Source organism: Narcine bancroftii, chromosome 2, assembly GCF_036971445.1.
Source record: "Narcine bancroftii isolate sNarBan1 chromosome 2, sNarBan1.hap1, whole genome shotgun sequence".
Taxonomy (NCBI): domain Eukaryota; kingdom Metazoa; phylum Chordata; class Chondrichthyes; order Torpediniformes; family Narcinidae; genus Narcine; species Narcine bancroftii.
In genome coordinates, this window is record NC_091470.1 from 194956405 (window position 1) to 194977014 (window position 20610).

At 48.2% G+C, this 20610-nt stretch overlaps 1 protein-coding gene across 4 annotated transcripts in view; it reads right to left on the reverse strand.

Annotated features, from left to right (window-relative positions):
• Positions 1-14444: 14444 nt before the first annotated feature.
• The window catches only part of LOC138754898 (uncharacterized), a 92672-nt gene continuing 86506 nt past the window's right edge, over positions 14445-20610 (reverse strand). For 3 of the 4 annotated variants that reach the window (XM_069919866.1, XM_069919864.1, XM_069919865.1), the window contains exons 23-26: positions 19774-19889; positions 18672-18720; positions 16928-17168; positions 14445-14991 (exon numbers count right to left, since the gene is read on the reverse strand). In XM_069919866.1, the coding sequence (XP_069775967.1) occupies positions 14914-14991; positions 16928-17168; positions 18672-18720; positions 19774-19889 (484 nt within the window). In that variant the 3' untranslated portion in view covers positions 14445-14913. The remainder of the gene's footprint in view (positions 14992-16927; positions 17169-18671; positions 18721-19773; positions 19890-20610) is intronic. The other variant, XM_069919867.1, reaches the window with a different exon arrangement.

Consider the following 20610-nt stretch of genomic DNA (forward strand, 5'->3'; position numbering starts at 1 on the left):
GCAGAGAGAGAGAGGGGGTGCAGAGAGAGAGAGGGGGTGCAGAGAGAGAGAGGGGGTGCAGAGAGAGAGAGGGGGTGCAGAGAGAGAGAGGGGGTGCAGAGAGAGAGAGGGGGTGCAGAGAGAGAGAGGGGGTGCAGAGAGAGAGAGGGGGTGCAGAGAGAGAGAGGGGGTGCAGAGAGAGAGAGGGGGTGCAGAGAGAGAGAGGGGGTGCAGAGAGAGAGAGGGGGTGCAGAGAGAGAGAGGGGGTGCAGAGAGAGAGAGGGGGTGCAGAGAGAGAGAGGGGGTGCAGAGAGAGAGAGGGGGTGCAGAGAGAGAGAGGGGGTGCAGAGAGAGAGAGGGGGTGCAGAGAGAGAGAGGGGGTGCAGAGAGAGAGAGGGGGGTGCAGAGAGAGAGAGGGGGTGCAGAGAGAGAGAGGGGGTGCAGAGAGAGAGAGGGGGTGCAGAGAGAGAGAGGGGGTGCAGAGAGAGAGAGGGGGTGCAGAGAGAGAGAGGGGGTGCAGAGAGAGAGAGGGGGTGCAGAGAGAGAGAGGGGGTGCAGAGAGAGAGAGGTGGTGCAGAGAGAGAGAGGGGGTGCAGAGAGAGAGAGGGGGTGCAGAGAGAGAGGGGGGGGTGCAGAGAGAGAGAGGGGGTGCAGAGAGAGAGGGGGGGTGCAGAGAGAGAGGGGGGGTGCAGAGAGAGAGAGGGGGTGCAGAGAGAGAGAGGGGGTGCAGAGAGAGAGAGGGGGTGCAGAGAGAGAGAGGGGGTGCAGAGAGAGAGAGGGGGTGCAGAGAGAGAGAGGGGGTGCAGAGAGAGAGAGGGGGTGCAGAGAGAGAGAGGGGGTGCAGAGAGAGAGAGGGGGGTGCAGAGAGAGAGAGGGGGTGCAGAGAGAGAGAGAGGGGGTGCAGAGAGAGAGAGGGGGTGCAGAGAGAGAGAGGGGGTGCAGAGAGAGAGAGGGGGTGCAGAGAGAGAGAGTGGAGGAGAGGGAGGGAGTGGAGGAGAGGGAGAGAGTGGAGGAGAGGGAGAGAGTGGAGGAGAGGGAGAGAGTGGAGGAGAGGGAGAGAGAGAGTGGAGGAGGAGGAGAGGGAGAGAGAGGGAGAGAGAGAGAGAGAGAGAGAGAGAGGAGAGGAGCAAGTTCCGGGTGCACTAACAACGTTTGTCAATTTGAACGGCGCCGCAACTGGCTACATTGAGCCGGGCCCACGTCTCTGTCGCTACACAATGCGCTTCCAACCACCATCGCAGCCGCAGCCTCTCGCTGTGCGGTTTCAACATCGTGAGACGGTGCCCATATGACTCCTGGCCTGCTCTGGTTGCCCCCTCCCTGCTGTCTGAGATGTACATTGTCAAGGGGTGGGGAAACCGCCCTTTGTACAATTCCAAGCCCCGCCTCGATAATAAAAAGGAACCGCCCCTTTTATGGGTCGGGGGGGGGGGAGCGGAAGAGAATTTACTGTCAATATCGGTCCCAGAAAGCATTGATTAAACTGGACAGCGAAGATTTTGCTTCCTGAACAATATTGTGTGTATTTTATGGTTTTGAATTTTTTTTCTATCAGGTACCATTTTCCTTTAAATATCACCTATTTTGTCATTTCCTGTCATATTTTAAGTCGTCTTCAAGCAGACAAAACCATGAAGGGCAACATGTCGTTGAAAATTCATTTTCTGCATCTGCCCTTGGACGTCTTCCCGGCCAATCTCGGTGCCGTCAACGACGAATATGGTGAACGGTTTCACCAGGACATTGTGACAGTGGAAAAGTGGGATCAGGGCAACTGGAACCCATCGACGCTGGCTGACTATTGTTGGACACTGACATGAGAGGCATCAGATGCTGAGAACAAACGAAAATCAGTGGCAAAACATTTTTAGGTCAGTTGAACTAACGTAATGTGTCAGCGTCTTGATGCGATTGAACACGGTAAATTCAATAAAAGTTATTTTAAAGATTCTCCAACTTCTAACGTGATGAAACAAATCTGAAATTATCTCTGTGTTCGGCTTGAAGTTGTTGATCATAATCCCCAATTTCTTTTCAGGAAGCAAATCTTTGGAAAAAAAATTGTTGCCCAGTGTTATCAAAATCAGAATCAGAATCAGAATTTATTGTCATGAACATGTCACGAAATAACATGTTGGGTCTGAAGACCTTGGAATATTCGTAGAGGGATCCAGCACAATATCTGTTATCCTAGCCATAAACACACAGAAATGCTGAAGGAACTCAGCTGGTCTTACAGCGTCCACAGGAGATAAAGACATATTGCCGATGTTTCTGGACTGAGCCCTTCTTCCAGGTATAAGCAAGAAGTAGACAGGCACCTGAATTGAAGAATGGGGGAAGAATGAGAGGGGAGGGGTCCAGACCAACAGACAATCAATATTAACTGGATATGATAAGAGGAGAGGTTAGAATGGATTTAGGCTCTGTGAAAGGAAACAGAGGAAAGGGGGGGGGGGGGGTAGAGAGAGAGAGAGAGAGAATGTGAGGAAAGGAGAAGGGGAAGAAGATGGGGCGAGGGGTAGTCCACATTAATGCTATCCAGTTGGAGGGTATCCAGTCGGGTGTGGTTCCTCTAATTTGAGAGTGGTTTCATTCTGGCCGTGCACCCAATTGACTTACAACCCCCAGTATGTTTCAAACACTGGGAGGGAATCAGAGCACCTGGAGACCATGGGCAGATGTGGGACGGGGAATTGAAATGGGTATCCACTGGGAGATCCACACTCTTGCGGCAGACAGAGCCGAGGTGCTAGCGAAGCAAGCTCCCAGTCTACACCCATCCTCTCCGAGACCACAGCGGGTGTAAAACGTGAAAGTCTGCAGACACCGTGGTTGAAGTACAAACACAACACTGGAGAAACTCAGCAGATCATGCAGTGACCTTTATAGAGCAAAGGTAAAAATACACCACCAAAGCTTTGGGCTTGAGCCCTTCATCGAGGAATAGAAAAATGTCGGCAGGTATCTGAACAAGAGTAGGGGGTGGGGGAAAGGAAGTCCAAAGGCAGGAGGTGATATGTAGAGAAGGGAGGGAAGGGATAGCAGCGATCAAGGAGAGGAGGGATGGCTGGGGGGGGGGGGGAAGAGGAGAGCAGGATAGCAGAAATTATCTGGAGAGTCCCAGACGGAAAATTAGGTGGTGTTCCTCCAATTTATGGGTGGTCTTGGTGGGACGGTACATGAGGCCCTGGACTGACGTGTGTGTGTGTGTGTAGTGGGGGGTGGGGGGTGGGAAGTGTGACAAAGAACTGAAAAGGTTGGCTACTGGGAGGTCACTGTCACTGGTGCAGACGGAGTGAAGGTGATCAGAGAAGCGACCTCCCAATTTGCGTCCACAAATGGGAGTACCGGATGTTCCCTCTCCCCATGTCCTGGATGCTGCTGAACTTTTTCAGAGGTGCTGGAGCCCAGGAGATTTGAGGAGAAACAGAGATGGGTAGAAGAGAAATGGAAAACACATATTGAAGGTGAAGAGAGGACTAGGATGTCCGCCTTCAAGTAGCTCAACAGGGTCAGATAGACCACATAAATTATTTCTCTGCTAGGTTCCATCAAATTCATGAATGTCAAAGCATTTCGGAAATCCAAAAGAAGCTATTAAAATTGCCTGAGTTGAATAACCAGCACAGTTAGTGTAGAGGGGGGGCACGTTAGAGTAGAGGGGGCACGGTTAGTGTAGAGGGGTCACGGTTAGTGTAGAGGGGGGCACGTTAGTGTAGAGGGGATGTTAGTGTAGAGGGGGGCATAGTTAGTGTAGAGGGAGCACAGTTAGTGTAGAGGGTGGCACGTTAGTGTAGAGGGGGATGTTAGTGTAGAGGGGGCACGGTTAGTGTAGAGGGGGGCACGTTAATGTAGAGGGGACATTAGTGTAGAGGGAGCACGGTTAGTGGAGAGGGGGGTCACGGTTAGTGTAGAGGGGGCACGGTTAGTGTAGAGGGGGCACGGTTAGTGTAGAGGAGGCACGGTTAGTGTAGAGGGGGCATGGTTAGTGTAGAGGGGGGACATTAGTGTAGAGGGGGTACGGTTAGAGTAGAGGGGGGAATGGTTAGTGCAGAGGGGGCACGGTTAGTGTAGAGGGGGGCACATTAGTGTAGAGGGGGTACAATTAGTATGGAGGGGGCATGGTTAGTGTAGAGGGGGTACGGTTAGTGTAGAGGGGGGGCCAGATGCTCCGGTTCCCTCCCACCGTTTGAAACGTACTGGGGGTTGTAAGTCAATTGGGTGTAATTGCGCAGCACGGAGTCATGGGCCGGAAGGGCCTATTACCGTGCTGTACATCTAAATAAATAATTTGAAATATTTCCTTTCCTTGCAAAGTCTCCCCAGCAAGGTGTTGCTCACGTTAATGAAGAGTCTGTTGCAACCTTATTGACTGACAGGACAGTCTCAAGGTGCTGAATGTTTGACTCCTGATTTGCAGGTTGGGTGAAATACAAGGGAAGAACTTGCATTTGTACAGTTTTCATGTGATGAAACGATGAAAGGCGGGTCCTTACAAGGATCACGTGTTCTCGGAATAGTCAGAGGGTTGTTTGAAAGAGAAGAAAAAGGAGAGAAAGAGGGGAAAGGAGAGAAGAGAGAGATTAAGAAAAGAGAAATGTTTAAGCAGAAAATTCAAGAAGATAAAAGCATCTGAAAGATTAAACCAAAGATCTAACAATTTAAGATTCCAGAACTGACGGATGAAAAAAGTGGTGGGAACGGAGAACATGAGGGAACTTGAACAGAACGATTGGAGCAGATATCTGGCTCACACACCCTCTTTAAGATCATAAAATCTTATTGCTGAAAGCAAACAGAATGGGAGAGGCAAACCAAGGGCGATTGATGTTAGGCCAGAACGCAGGAGTTCATTGGATTTGTCAGCAAAGTTTTCATTCATGGCGGGTAGGGGCTGAGGTGAGCTGTTCCCTCCAGCTGAGTTGATTGGTGAATCACTTCATAGGTTTGGGGTCATAAATGTGGGTGGGGAGAACAGTTTCATTAAAGGATGTGGATGAAATTTGCTTTAGCCCATTACCCATCATCACCGGAAATTTCAAGCACGGGGGAACCACTGGGTCTAAAAGAGGTATCCAACGTACTGGCTCACACCCCTGTGGATAACTGTAGGTGGTGTTATTGCCGCACCGAGCCACACAGGTGTAAAGTGAGTAGAGCAGGCGGCTAAGGACGCAGCCCGGTTGCGCTCCGGTACTGATGGAGATTGAGGAGTTCTTGCCAATCCTCACTGATTGTGGTCTGGAGGTGAGGAAATCCATGATCTAATCGCTGTAGGAGTTTGCTGATCAGCTTTGATGCTAAGTGCTGAACTGCGGTCTATAAAGAGCATCTTTGCTGGGCAGAGATTCTAGGATTTTTGACCCAATATAATTGTGTAAAGGGAAAGCGATAAACGTCCACGTCAACTTTAAGAGAAATGACCGGAGGTGTTCTTCCGGCTTACAGAGTCGACTGCAGTTTTAAATGCCACATGATTAGATATGGCAGAGGAAACCTAACGCTGAAATTCTTGCATCACAGGCTGTTTGGAAACCTTTCGCTGCCCTGTTTTTTGATCGTTGTCATGGGGCCAAGTATAAAGGATTCTTGCTGCCAAGGTGAAATCCAATGCAAGGTAGTAATGTGGCCCATTCAGATGACAGAGCAAAATTTGTGCAGGGATGGAGGCAGTGGTTGCTTGAACGCTCCATCACTGCTGCACCCAATGTGGGGGATGGAATTGTTCAAACACCCACAAAACTTGACTGCAGCGGGAGGTGGAACTGGCCTTTCTCTGGCCTTCCCCATGCTCTGGGATGGCCAATGACCACAGCGGAAGGTGGAACTCCCCTCGGCCACTGGCCTTCTCCATGCTTGGGGATGGCCAATGCACAGTTTGGCAAAGGGGAATTTGTGAACTTCACTTGGTTCCAATTGATATGCAGATCTATAGCTTTGTTGAATGGTTACAGATGTGTGCATGTATCGCAAAACCCTTGATTTCTTCTTTTAATTCAGAATCGGAGGTTATTGTCATGAACAAGTCACAGAATTAGTTGTATTGCAGCAGTGTCACCGCAAACATTCACACAAACCCCCTGACAACAATAAAAATCGTGCATGAAAGGTCAAAGTGAGGCAGCCTGCCTGACTCAAGGTCTTTTGAATATCCCTATTGTACCAGCCGTGATGCAGCCGGTCAGCACACTTTACACAGCACATTTGTAGTAAGTCCAGGTTAGCATCTTGTAGTACAAAACTGTATAGAAGTTCGAAATGTTCCGGGGGTTGGAGGTCAATCGGATGTAATTGGGTGGTGTGGGCTCATGGGCCAGAAGGGTCTGTTACCGTGCTGTGTGTCTAAATTTAAATTTAAAAATTTTAAAGTGCAGAGTTAAGGAGAGATATCAGATGGTACAGAGTGAATGCAATATTCAGAATCTGAATCAGAATTTAATGTCATAAACAGGTCACAAAATTCGTTGTTTTGCGGCAACATCACAGAGCAAACATTCAAATAAACAACTTTACACAAATAAATAAATATAGGGCAAGAAAAGGACAAAATGAGGCAGTGTCTGTGGTTCATTGTTCATTCAGGAATCTGAGGACAGAGGGGAAGAAGCTGTCCTTGTGCTGCTGGGTACTCGTCTTCAGGCTCCTGCACCTCCTTCCCGATGGTAGCAGAGTGAAGAGAACATGGCCTTGATGATAGGGGCTGTTTCCTTAAGACACCGCCTCTTGTACATGTCCTCGATGGAGTGGAATCTGGTGCCTGTGATGTCGCAGGCCAAGTTAACAACCCTCTGGAGATTTTTCTTGTCCAGATCATTGGCACATCCGTACCAGACAGCGATGCAACTGGCCAGAATACTCTCCACGGTCCACCTGTAGAGATTTAGGAGAGTCTTCAGTGACGTACCAAATCTACTCAGACACCTCGCGAAGTATTGCCGCTGGCAAGCCTTCTTCGTGATTGCATCAATGTGGAAGTTCCAGGACAGATCCTTGCAGATGTTGACACCCAGGAATTTGAAATCTGTGACTCTCTGCACTGCTGACCCATCAATGAGGACTGGATCGTGTTCGCCTGACTTCCTCCTTGGTTTTTCTGACATTGAGTGCAAGGTTGTTGATGTGATATCGATCTCCCTCCTGTACCCTTCCTCACTAATCTATAGTTTTGTTTAATGGATACAGATCTGTGCGTGGATCCTTTATTTCTTCTTTTAACGTAGACATACAGCATGGTAACAGGCCCTTTTGGCCCACGTGTCCGTTCCGCCCAATTTCACCCATTTAACCTTCAACCCCTGGTGGGAGGAAACCGGAGCCCCCAGTGAAAACCCACACAAACAAAAGGTACCAACTCCTTACAGACAGCATGGGATTCGAACCCTGGTCACTGGTGGTGTGAAATCCACACAGACACAGGGTGGTGGAGGGGGGGGGGGTGGGGTGAGAAACTTACAAACTCCTTACCTTACAGACAGCACGGGATTTTATGTCCACTCACTTCTTTCTTCTTTGGCTTGGCTTCGCGGATGAAGATTTATGGAGGGGGTAAATGTCCACGTCAGCTGCAGGCTCGATTGTGGCTGACAAGTCCGATGCGGGACAGGCAGACACGGTTGCAGCGGTTGCAGGGGAAAATTGGTTGGTTGGGGTTGGGTGTTGGGTTTTTCCTCCTTTGTCTTTTGTCAGTGAGGTGGGCTCTGCGGTCTTCTTCAAAGGAGGTTGCTGCCCTCCGAACTGTGAGGCGCCAAGATGCACGGTTTGAGGCGATATCAGCCCACTGGCGGTGGTCAATGTGGCAGGCACCAAGAGATTTCTTTAGGCAGTCCTTGTACCTCTTCTTTGGTGCACCTCTGTCATGGTGGACAGTGGAGAGCTCGCCATATAACACGATCTTGGGAAGGCAATGCTCCTCCATTCTGGAGACGTGACCCACCCAGCGCAGCTGGATCTTCAGCAGCGTGGACTCGATGCTGTCGGCCTCTGCCATCTCGAGTACTTCGATGTTAGGGATGAAGGCGCTCCAATGAATGTTGAGGATGGAGCGGAGACAACGCTGGTGGAAGCGTTCTAGGAGCCGTAGGTGATGCCAGTAGAGGACCCATGATTCGGAGCCGAACAGAAGTGTGGGTATGACAACAGCTCTGTATACGCTTATTTTTGTGAGGTTTTTCAGTTGGTTGTTTTTCCAGACTCTTTTGTGTAGTCTATTTGCCTTGGCGAGTCTGTTGTCTATCTCGTTGTCGATCCTTGCATCTGATGAAATGGTGCAGCCGAGATAGGTAAAATGGTTGACCGTTTTGAGTTTTGTGTGCCCGATGGAGATGTGGGGGGGCTGGTAGTCAAGGTGGGGAGCTGGCTGATGGAGGACCTCCGTTTTCTTCAGGCTGACTTCCAGGCCAAACATTTTGGCAGTTTCCGCAAAACAAGACGTCAAGCGCTGAAGAGCTGGCTCTGAATGGGCAACTAAATCAGCATCGTCTGCAAAGAGTAGTTCACGGACAAGTTTCTGTTGTGTCTTAGTGTGAGCTTGCAGGCGCCTCAGATTGAAGAGACTGCCATCCGTGCGGTAACAGCGTCTTCATTGTTGAGGTCTTTCATGGCTTGGTTCAGCATCATGCTGAAGAAGATTGAAAAGAGGGTTGGTGCGAGAACACAGCCTTGCTTCACGCCATTATTAATGGAGAAGGGTTCAGAGAGCTCATTGCTCTATCTGACCCGACCTTGTTGGTTTTCGTGCAGTTGGATAGCCATGTTGAGGAACCATGTTGGGGGCATCCGATGTGCTCTAATATTTGCCAAAGCCCTTTCCTGCTCACGGTGTCGAAGGCTTTGGTGAGGTCAACAAAGGTGATGTAGAGTCCTTTGTTTTGTTCTCTGCTCACTCACTACCACCTTAAGTAATCCCTATGTCATGGACGTTCTCAAGTCTCCTGTATTTATCGTTCATACCGTGCTCGCACGGTAAAGATAACATTTCTCCAGGACCACGGTGCAGATTTACTTAAATATAAATTAGAAAAGAGGTTAAACACATTAAAATATTAAGACATATACAGTAAATGTCCATGGGACACTATCCACAAATGTTCTGGGAGTTCAGAAGCCTGATGGCTTGTTGGGAAGAACTGTTGACCAATCTGGACGTAAGGACCTGAGTGCTGCAGTACCTCCTACCAGATGGCAGAAGGGAGAACAGTTTACATGAGAGGTGTGTCCTTCACAATGTTTATTGTCTTTTGCCTGCATCGAGTGCTGTAGACGTCCTTCATGGTGGGAAGAGAGCCCCCAGTGATCTTTTCCGCTGACTATCCTCTGCGGGGGTCTTGCAGTCCGAGGTTGTGCAGCTTCCAAATCAGGTGGTGATGCAGTTGCACAGGATGCTCTTGATACATCCTCTGGAGAATGTAGTGAAGGTGGAGGGTGGGAGATGGACTTTCCTCAGCCTTTGCGGGAAGTTGAGGCGCTGCTGGGCTTTCTTGGGCATGGAGCTGGTGTTAAGGGACCAGGTGAGGTTCTCCGCCAAGTGCACTCCAAGGAACTTGATGCTCTTGATGACCTTAAACCCCTCACATCCCGGATTCGATATCTGGTACCCCTTCAGCCAGTCTCCAGCGGTCCGCAACGAGGAATGATTGATGCCAGCAGCGTAACTGTAATGTTTGGGATGTCAGGGAAATGAGCGCTTCAGCTCTGTCCACTGCAACAATGGCCACCCATTTCAATTCCCTGTCAATGTTCTGTGCTTAGTACGGCATTACTTAAAGTAGTCTGTGGGTGCGAAGAAAAGGTTTGAAAACCACTGTTTTAATTGTCCCTCTGACTCGTTATGTGCACGTTTTCAGAACTCCAAAGGAAATGGGCAATGACTATTTTTCTCGAGCAAAATATTTCAGTAATAATTGGGTCTAGAGAAGTGATTCTCAGTCTTCCCACTCACATCCCACTTTAAACAACCCCTTACCAATCACAGAGCTCCGACGGCCCAGGGATGACTTAAGGAGGGAAGAAAGGGTTTGAAAACCGCTGCTCTAAACCATCCTTTTACAAAGCATGAGGTCTAATCACTGCCAGTAACCATGACACATTGTCAAAGTTCAATCACTATTTGGCTCGATTCAGTGAAGTGTTATCAGACACCCAGTTACTTCCAAGAAATCAGGCAGCTCCTGGGAAAAATCAGTGCAAGTGGTGCTGCTCACTGTACCATTGATCCAACCAAAAACCTCTTGCTACGAAGTGCACAAGGAGCCGGGGTCGGACATTCGGCCCATCAAGCCTGCTCCGCCAATCAAAGTGATCACTGCTGATCTGATGATGGGCTCATCTCCACTGCCTTTTCCCCATATCTCTTAATTCCCTGACTATGTAACAATCCAACCTGGTCTTAAATATATTTATTGAGCTCGCCTCCAATGGAATTCCACAGATTCACCCCCCCCCCCCCCCCCCTCTGCGTAAAGCAGTTTCTCCTCATCTCTGTTCTAAAGCTGCTACCCTGAATCTGGAGGCTATGCCCCCTAGTTCCGGTCTACCCTACCCATGGGAACAATCTACCTACCTCCATATTATCTATGCCTTTCATAATTTTATATGTTTCTGACAGATCCCCTCTCATTCTTCTAAATTCCAGCGAGTACAGTCCCAGATGACTCAACCTCTCCCTCATCCCCGCAATCAACCTGGTGAATCTCCTCTGCACCGCCTCCAAAACCAGGCCATCCTTCTTCAAGTAAGACCAGAACTGCCTGCCGTGCTCCAGATGCGGCCTCACCAGGACCTTGTACAGCCGCAGCAGAACCTTTCTGCTCCTAAATTCAACCCCTCCAGTGATGAAGGCTTAATAACCTGTTGCATCTGCAAGCCAACCTTTTGCGATTCATGCACAAGCCGTCCCAAGTCCTGCACGGCACCAGGCTGCAATCAATTGCCATTTAAATAATATTCTGATCTTCCATTTTTCCTTCCAAAGTGGATAACCTCACATTTACCAGCATGGTACTCCATCTACCAGACCCTTGCCCATTCACTGCATAATTGCATAATATGCATAATCACTCTGCATAATTCAAGATTCTTTTATTGTCATATGTGATATTACACAAAATTGCATTTAGTCTGACAGACATAAGTTTGCCATCAGCAGAAAGTGACCTGCGTCGCTTATAGTCAGAGAAAGAGAAGCAAAAGAGAGACCCTTCAGAGACACTGAGTGTCCGTGGATTCACCCCCAGCGCTCCCTGCAGCCTCGCTCTCCGGTCCAAACCGTCAGCAACCCGAACTCTAGATGCAAACCTCCAACGTGATCAGGAAGTCCTCAGTGACCGGGGCCCCTCGGGAGCCCCACTCATCCTCGGCACTCCCACCCGCCATCGGCACCCCCTCACATCCTGGATTCAATATCTGGTACCCCTTCAGCCAGTCTCCAGTGGTCCGCAACGAGAAATGATGGATGCCAGCAGCATAACTGTAATGTTTTGGACGTTAGGGAAATGAGCGCCTCAGCTCTGTCCACTTAGTGGTCACCCATTTCAATTCCCCGTCCATGTCTGTCTATGGCCACACTAAAACCACCTGTAAATTGGAGGAACAACACCTCACCTTCTGACTGGGCCCCCTCCAACCAGATGGCATTAACCTCGACTTCTCCGGTTTCCGTTAATCCTCTATTTCACACCATTCCCTATAGGTCCTTTCACACAGTGAAGAATCCCGAGTGTAACAGAGAAGATTCTCCGCCCTTGCTTGAGCAGCTTGTACACACACATTTCAAAACAGAATTTTTGCAGGGTGCCTTTTGCAGAAAGAACAACCATGTTACAGGAAACAGCTGGCCTGGGAGATCATGTGATCTTTGCAGGCAGATGGAGAACAGTTAGCTCTCAGAGGGAGTGAAACAGAGAGGAGAAACACAGAAATCGGTTCCAGAATGACAAAGCTGGCAAACTTTTGGAAGGCTGTCTGGTCAAAGAAGACTAGCTGTCTAAGGTTACCCGAAAGAAAGAGGATCATCTGGAGAACCCTGAAGGGGGCAAGTTTTGTCAGCAAGGCTGATTGGAAAGGAATCAGTTGCAGATGTCCTGGAAAAGGCATCTCTCTCTGAAAACCCTCCTGAGTGATGACCATTGGCCTGTTAAGCATCAAAGCCTGGTGAACTTTGTTAATGCTAACTTCTGTGCACAGTACAAGAATTGCCTGCAACCAGTGAGATTGGATTGTGATCCAAAGAACTTTTCTAATTTTAAATATCGATTACACACACCCGTGTTTAGTATTGGGGGGGGGGGGATTAAGTATGTTAGGTAGGTTAAGTAACAAGTTAAAGTTTAATTCTGTTTTCTTGTTCAATTATAATTTAAAACTACTTTTGTTTAAGTAACCCTGTGTTGTGGTGCATATCTATTGCTGCTGGGTTTTGGGGTCCTCTGGGCTCTGTAACACTTGCGTCGGGAGACTTGCCTCCAATGAATGCGTCATGGCCAGCTCCAAGGCAGGGACTGCAATCCCTCTCATGGGGGGGTCAGCTCCGCCACCCAGTGTGAAGGTACTGCTGCTGCAAGCGGCTGGCTAAGGGCGGACTGACAACACTGTGGTGCCGCCGCCCAGCCTGAGACACAGGAGCGGAATTTTTAAAAACACTGACAGATCGGAACGTATGAATAACGTCGACTCGGCGCCGCTCAACATGAATGCGATGCAAGGGCGGTCTTTTAAGGGCTTCTCGGTGTGAAGGTAAGTTTATATTTTACCCTCCGTGTTTTGAGAGATTGGCATGAAAGAGCCTTATGTCTGCTTTCCCCCAGTTCTTCATTCAGAGCCAAACCCCTCTCCCCTCCACCAATTCTTACCTCTCCTCTCTCCTATCTCTTTTGTTCAATTAACACCTTTTGTCTGTTGGTCTACACTCCTCCCCACCCATTCTCCCCTCTTTCCCCAGACTCTAAGGAAGGGCTCAGGCCCGAAATGTCGGTTATATATTTTTACCTCCTGTGGACGGTGTGAGACTGGCTGAGATCACTGATCATCTGTGTTTTTGCTGTAATCACAGTGTCTGCAGACTTTCATGTGTCAGTATCCACCTTTGAACTTAAGATAATAGGACAAGCTGAACTTGATGGAGATCCAGGGGTTTGGAAGCCCCCCTGGACTTAGATCCAGGGGTTTGGAAGCCCCCTGGACCCAGATCCAGGGATTTGGAAGCCCCCGGACCCAGATCCAGGGATTTGGAAGCCCCCGAACCCAGATCCAGAGGTTTAGAAGCCCCCCGGTCCCAGATCCATGGGTTTGAAAGCCCCCCCCCGGACCCAGATCCTGTGGTTTGGAAGCCCCCTGGACCCAGATCCAGGGGTTTGGAAGCCCCCTGGACCCAGATCCAGGGATTTGGAAGCCCCCGGACCCAGATCCAGGGATTTGGAAGCCCCCGAACCCAGATCCAGAGGTTTAGAAGCCCCCCGGTCCCAGATCCATGGGTTTGAAAGCCCCCCCGGACCCAGATCCTGTGGTTTGGAAGCCCCCTGGACCCAGATCCAGGGGTTTGGAAGCCCCCCGGACCCAGATCCAGAGGTTTAGAAGCCCCCAGTCCCAGATCCAGGGGTTTGGAAGCCCCCTGGACCCAGATCCAGAGGTTTAGAAGCCCCCGGTCCCAGATCCAGGGGTTTGGAAGCCCCCGGTCCCAGATCCAGGGGTTTGGAAGCCCCCTGGACCCAGATCCAGAGGTTTAGAAGCCCCCAGTCCCAGATCCAGGGGTTTGGAAGCCTTTGATCCTGCTAGTTTGCCATTTATTTATTTTTTTCCTCCAACTACATTTTTTGCTTTAATTGTTGGTTATACTACTTGGTGAACATTCTGAAATAAAATAAAAATTTAACAGACATCAACTTTTTTTTAATGAAACTATTATCTGGTGTGCTTTTCAATCATCTTAATCATTGACCTTGTTCAGTAACTAGACAACATTACAGTCAAAATATAAAAATACATTTAATTTCTTTTTAAAAACTCGACTTGCCTCAATGTAACTTCACTTCAAATTTCTTTCCATTTTCAGATTCCCATCGAGTTTTTGCCAGCCCATAAAGGAATATCATTCCCCATAATTTCTCTCTGTATCCAATTGTGGCCACGTTCCCATTAATTCTACCACTTAGCAGTTTTAGGACAATTTAAAGTGGTCAACTAGCCAAATGACGTGGGAGGATAACCACATGGTCACAGGGAGAAAACAAAGAAATACTCCCATGCCTCTCCCATTCTCTCATGCTTCTCCCATTCTCCCACCCCCTTGCCTCTCCCACCCCGTCTCGCCTCTCCCATCCCCCCACACATCTCCCACACCCCCACTCGCCTCCTCCACCCCCTTGCCTCTCCCACCCCGTCTCGCCTCTCCCATCCCCGCACACATCTCCCACACCCCCACTCGCCTCCTCCACCCCCACTTGCCTCTCCCACCCCTCTCCCACACTCACTCGTCTCTCCCACACCCGCTCACCTCTCCCATCCATGCTCGCCTCTCCCATCCTCACTTGCCTCTCCCACCCATGCTCGCCTTTCCCACTCACACACTCCTCTCACCCACCCACTCACACTTGTCCCAACTCAAGGTGCCAAAATATGCTGTCTTTGAAGATTCCAATATGCTACTTCCTCAATTTCCCAATTCTCACTAAAATTGACTCCCTAATTAAGAAGTTATTTTTCAATGTAATGAGAAATACATTGTGTTCGCTCTACACAAAACACCCAAGTGCATTTTGCCCAGCCATTTCAATTTCTGAAATTTTGCTTACAACAATCTCTTTGCATTATCGAAGCCGTCGACAGTTCAAGAAATTACACAGGTAGAAACACAAAGTTGGGAAATCCCAATCGAAAATCTAAAATACGAGGTGGAGAATCCAGCCGCCCAACCACAAGACAACAAAATGTAAGGGATATCTAACTGGAGCACTGATTATGTTCACCTTTTCTTCTCCTTCCTCCTTCACGGGACAAGGTTTTATTTTGTAGGTAAACCTGGAATGATAAGAGGGAGCAAGGGTAAGACACAGAATTCAGATTAATTTCCTTTCTTTTAAAAATATTTTCATTAATGTTTTACAGTATAAACGATTGTACGTTGTACAATGTGCTACAAGATTCAGAAAAATAATTTAAAAATTATTATGCAATATTCTCACAATAAGGAAATTCATAACAGATTCGCAATCATAACAGATTTAACAACATAAAAATTTCAAACCCCTTTCTCTAAGCGAGTTTCAACGTTGACATGTGTGAATCAAGTGAGGGACAGAACTGCGCCAAAATTCCAGAACCACCGTACACATTAACATTGATTACAGTCCATAAATGGGCACAATGTCCTTTGGAACTTAACACCGGAAACCCTGGCAAATTTCTACAGAGGTGCGGTGGAAAGTGTGCTGACCGGCTGTATCAGCATCTGGTACGGGGGCACCAATACCCCTGAGCGTAAAGCCCCTGTCAAAGGTAGCGAACACGGCCCAGGACATCACAGGCAAAACCCTCCCCCACGGGGAACGCTACTGTCGGAGAGCAGTAGCGGCCATCAAAGACCCACCCCACCCAGTGCACGCTCTGTCCTCGTTGCTGCCAACAGGAAAGAGGTATCGGTGGCTCAAGGCTCTCATCCCCAGGTTCAAGCACCCCTCCACCATCAGAAACCTCAACAACAAACCTGATCAGGTACTCATTTAAGGACTCTTGCACTTTATTGATTTTATTCTCTTGCTCTGTATTGTAGTCAATTTGTTTACATTTCTTATGTGTTTACAGGTGTACGTTGAGCCAGTTTTTTTTTGCACTGTCAATTAGTGGTGATTCTGCCTCGCAGGGTTGTATGCGATGTCATGTATATACTCTGACAATAATTCCACCAGCGTTGTCTCCGCTCCATCCCTAACATCGAAGTACTCGAGATGGCAGAGGCCAACAGCATCGAATCCATGCTGTTGAAGATCCAACTGCGCTGGGTAGGTCATGTCTCCAGAATGAAGGACCATCGCCTTCCCAAGATCGTGTTATATGGCGAGCTCTCCACTGGCCATCGTGTCAGAGGTGCACCAAAGAAGAGGTACAAGGACTGCCTAAAGAAATCTCTTGGTGCCTGCCACATTGACCACCGCCAGTGGGCTGATATCGCCTCAAACCGTGCATCTTGGCGCCTCACAGTTCGGTGGGCAGCAACCTCCTTTGAAGAAGACCGCAGAGCCCACCTCACTGACAAAAGACAAAGGAGGAAAAACCCAACACACAATCCCAACCAACCAATTTTCCCCTGCAACCGTGTCTGCCTGTCCCGCATCGGACTTGTCAGCCACAAACGAGCCTGCAGCTGACGTGGACATTTACCCCTCCATAAATCTTCATCCGCGAAGCCAAGCCAAAGAAAGAAAGAAGAAGAAAAGAAAGAAAGAAGAAATCTGTGAGGTTTGTTTTCAGCCAGGTTCACAGGATTTTCAGCGGATGCTGAGCAAGTTGGGTAGACCCAGCCACGCTGGGTGGTGAAAGGGATTCGTGGCCAGGGTAGAGAGTGGCCACAGTCAACAGCTTCTGTCCACGTAACAAGTTGGTGGAGATTTCTGCCTGGCAGTACTGGGAGTCCGGTGAGCAACTCTGGGGCAATTTGCAATCTGTGAGGCCAATTGTTACAGAACTTTGGAGGGGAAATGGTGGCTGGAGATCAACTTGACCCCAGAGTAGACAGGCCAGTGGGATTCAGACTAATGGCAAAAACCTGCCAAATTTAAAGACCAGGAGGAGAAATAGGCCATTCAGTCTGTCCCGTCTTTTCAATTTCCCACTCAGCCCCACTGCTGATCACACAATCATATGGTGGTTCTAAATATCTAGTTAGCATTAAGCAGAATAAATGGCTTAAATCAGTGAACAGACAAAAAGGGGACGATGTAATTTCACAGGTACGTACGCATCTTTTTCTCCTTTTCTCCCCTCTGTCAAGTCTCTTCTCTGGACTCCCTTTCTTCCTTGCTTCACCACATTTCTCTCGCATCTTTTTCTTTTCTTCTTGAAGTCGCTTCTTTCCTGATCTTTCTTGTCCCTCCGCTGGAGAGTTCATTTCAATCGCCTGGCCCTGAACCCCTTTCTTTTTCAACTGCGCCAGAGCTGCCTTGGCCTGCTCTGCTGTCTTGCAATGTACGTAAGCCACTCTGTAAATGAAACATAAAATGGACTAAGAAAGAGCAAGAATCACGTCTCCCATCTGGGCTTTGAACTGCACTGGCAGGACGCAAAGTTAAACAACAGAGGTGAAGGCCATTTGGCCCAGTGGGTGCGGCAGTTCTCCAGTTCAGAGGACCACTCCCCTGCACTTTTCCAATGGCGTGGCATATCATTTCATCTTCTCCCTTGGCCACCATGCTGTCAACGTTTGTCGCGAGCACCCTGGCCAGCTGTATCAGAGTTGGTCATTAAGAGTGGCAGAGAGGGTCACTGGAGTCTCCCTCACACACACCCCACCCCCCCCCACCCCGGACGTGATCTACTGGGATGAAAAGGGCTTGAAAATTGTTGAGGTCTACCCTGCACGCAGCATCTTCCAGCTATTCCCTTTGGTGAAGGATCAGAGCCAGAACCACTAGGGCAAGGAACAGCTTCTTCCCACAGGCAGTGAGAATGCTGAACACTGATGAACTGCTCATATAAACCTCAGTGACACTACTGCTAGATCAACTTCTCATCAAGACACTGACGAGAAGGGCCAGAAACAGCAGCCAACCCTGAGCTGGGCTTTGATTATCATGGCAGAGCGAAGGGTGGCCTGTTGCACACAAGTGTGTCTAGTCGGGTTTGGATTCCTGTACCCCAGGAACAGAGGCCAACAATGACGTTCCCAAGTTCAGATCTCCAGCCTGAGTTGCTTTGCCCTCAAGTCCTGAAACTGCTTAGGGTGGCATGGTTAGCACGTCACTGTTACAGCACCAGCGACCCGGGTTCAAATCCTGTGGTATCTGCAAGGAGTTTGTATGTTCTTCCTGTGTCTGCGTGGGTTTTCTCCAGGGGGACTCTGGTTTCCTCCCACCGTTTGAAGCGTACCGGGGGTTGTAGGTCAATTCAGAGTAATTCGATGGCACGGACACGTGGGCTGGAAGGGTCTGTTACCATACTGTACGTTCACATTTAAAATTCCCTCAACCTCTAGCCTCTCGCTTCCTTTTATGATGCACCTTAAAGCAGTGGTTCTCAGTATCCCACTTTAACCAATCCCTATGCTCTGTATAATTACAGATGTAGGGGATTGCTCAAGGTGGGATGTGAGTGGGAAGGGAAAGTTGAGAATCACTGCTAAACTTTGCTTGAGAAAAATGGACATTGGCCCATTTCCTTTGGAGCTCTGAAACGGTGCACATAACAAGTCAATGACGGACACTTAAAACAGTGGTTTTCAAACTTTTTCTTTCCACTCACATCCCACCTTAAGCAATCTCTTACTAATCACAGAGCACCGATGGCCTAGGGATTACTTAAAGTGGGATGTGAGTAGAAAGAAAAAGGTTGATAAAGGTCCATCTCTGTGGCAAGCCTTCAATTCCAGATCTGATTGCCGTACATAGCTTGGATTATAACAGTTCTGAGTAGGAGTAGGAAGGTTTTACTCAGTGGAAGCGCTATATAAATGCAAGTTGTTACCACCATGCATACAGTTTACTCACCCTTGTGACTGGCCGCCATTTTCTTCAGGCACTCTGATATTTTCAACACCTGTAAACAGAAATCTTGGATGTGTCTTACTCAATGGATAAGAGAATCTTTTTCTCTGAAGAGACAACTTTTTTAAATTTTTTTTAAAATTTATCACACTATGAACCATACTGACCAAAATACACACAGACATTTCCCTCTTGAATAAACACAGTGTCATTTTCTCACCTTTTCCCCCCCTCCCTTACCCCCCTCCCTCCCCACTCACTCAACGTTCAACCTATAAGATACATTAAACCCATTAAACAATGTCATCACACAATGAAAATAAACAAGAAATTTGTGTCTTCTACTTTTACATACTGGGTCAGTTCATTTCGTCTTCTTCTCCTTCTGTCATTTTAGGCGGTGGAGGTCCATGGTAGGATTTCTCTATTGTGTTCCATGTACGGTTCCCAAATTTGTTCGAATATTGTGATGTCATTTCTTAAATTATATGTTATTTTTTCCAATGGAATACATTTATTTATTTCTATGTACCATTGCTGTATTCTCAGGCTATCTTCTAACTTCCAGGTTGACATAATACATTTTTTTGCTACAGCTAAGGCTATCATAATAAATCTTCTTTGTGCTCTATCCAAATCGAGTCCAAGTTCTTTACTTCTTATATTACTTAGAAGAAAGATCTTCTGAAGAGACAACTTCATGATATTTCACACTGCATTCAACAACTGAGGTATAATCGAAAGTTCAAAGTTTAGATTTATGGTCAGAGTATATTTGAGTAATTGTCAAATTACTTGGACCATTTTTTCGGGACAGAAAAAGGGTGTGGGAGAGGGAGGGTTCAATTTTTTTACACGGGTCAAACTTTTGACCTTGGGGAGTACCTGCAGTTTTCAAAGCTGCTGGGGCGTCAGGAGCTTGGCTGGGTGGGCGGGTGCCTGCTATCGGGAGCTTGGATGCGCAGGCGGGTTGCATTGCTATGAACTTCGGCAAGTGCTGGTAGCTGCTGTGGTGGCGTATTTGTGGTTAAACCTGCTTGGGTGGGCTGAATTACTGTTCCATCCATAATTATTCCATCAGCTACACATTTAATAACAGACGTACCTTCGCTCTCCTTTTGCACAGACTTCAATTGAATTAGAGTTCCTTTGCATTCAATTCTGCATTTACTTTGCGCATCACTGGCTGCTTCTGTGGTTTTAAACGCAACTATGGCGAACCTGACCAAGGTTAGAAAAAGAACAGAATTGAAACAGAACATGAAAAGTCCATGCAGATCTGCGGCACATCCCCTTCCGTCCCAATCCCCAGCTCGTGTTGCCCTAAAAGTATTTTCCCCTCATGCACAGCCAATTCTGTTTTTAACATGACTGAAAATTAGAAAAGCTGGAAGTCTAAAATGAAAAGCGCTGAAAGTACTCGACAGGTCATCTGGGGAGAGAGAAATGGTCAATGTTTCACACGGGATTTGTTTAATCAGAATTTGGATTGAGAAATCAGTAGCAGAGAAACAGGCTTAGAAGGAGGAATCTCGAATGATAAGAGTAGGCTCATGGATTAACGACACAATCAGATTATGCTGTTAAACAGGAAAGTCTGCCGACGCTGTGATTACCGTGCAGTGCGCAACAGCGCTGGAGCAACTCATCAGGTCACGCAGCATATATTGCAGGGGTGTCCCCACTCGGCTCTTTGACATACAGTGTGCGGCTCATGGGGATGCGTTGGCTGAGACAGGGATCGTAACAGCTGATTCTCATCATGGCAGTGTTAGTAGGCGTACCATGAGATTGCGGCTATGTTGCAGGCAGTGAAATTAGTGGAGTGTACGTGTGATTCAGGCCGCCCACCCTCTTGAGCTCCTGACGCCCTGAACGCTGACTTACCACCCGCTCATCCGAGCTCCCGACAACCTGAACAATGCAGGTACTTACCGTGGTC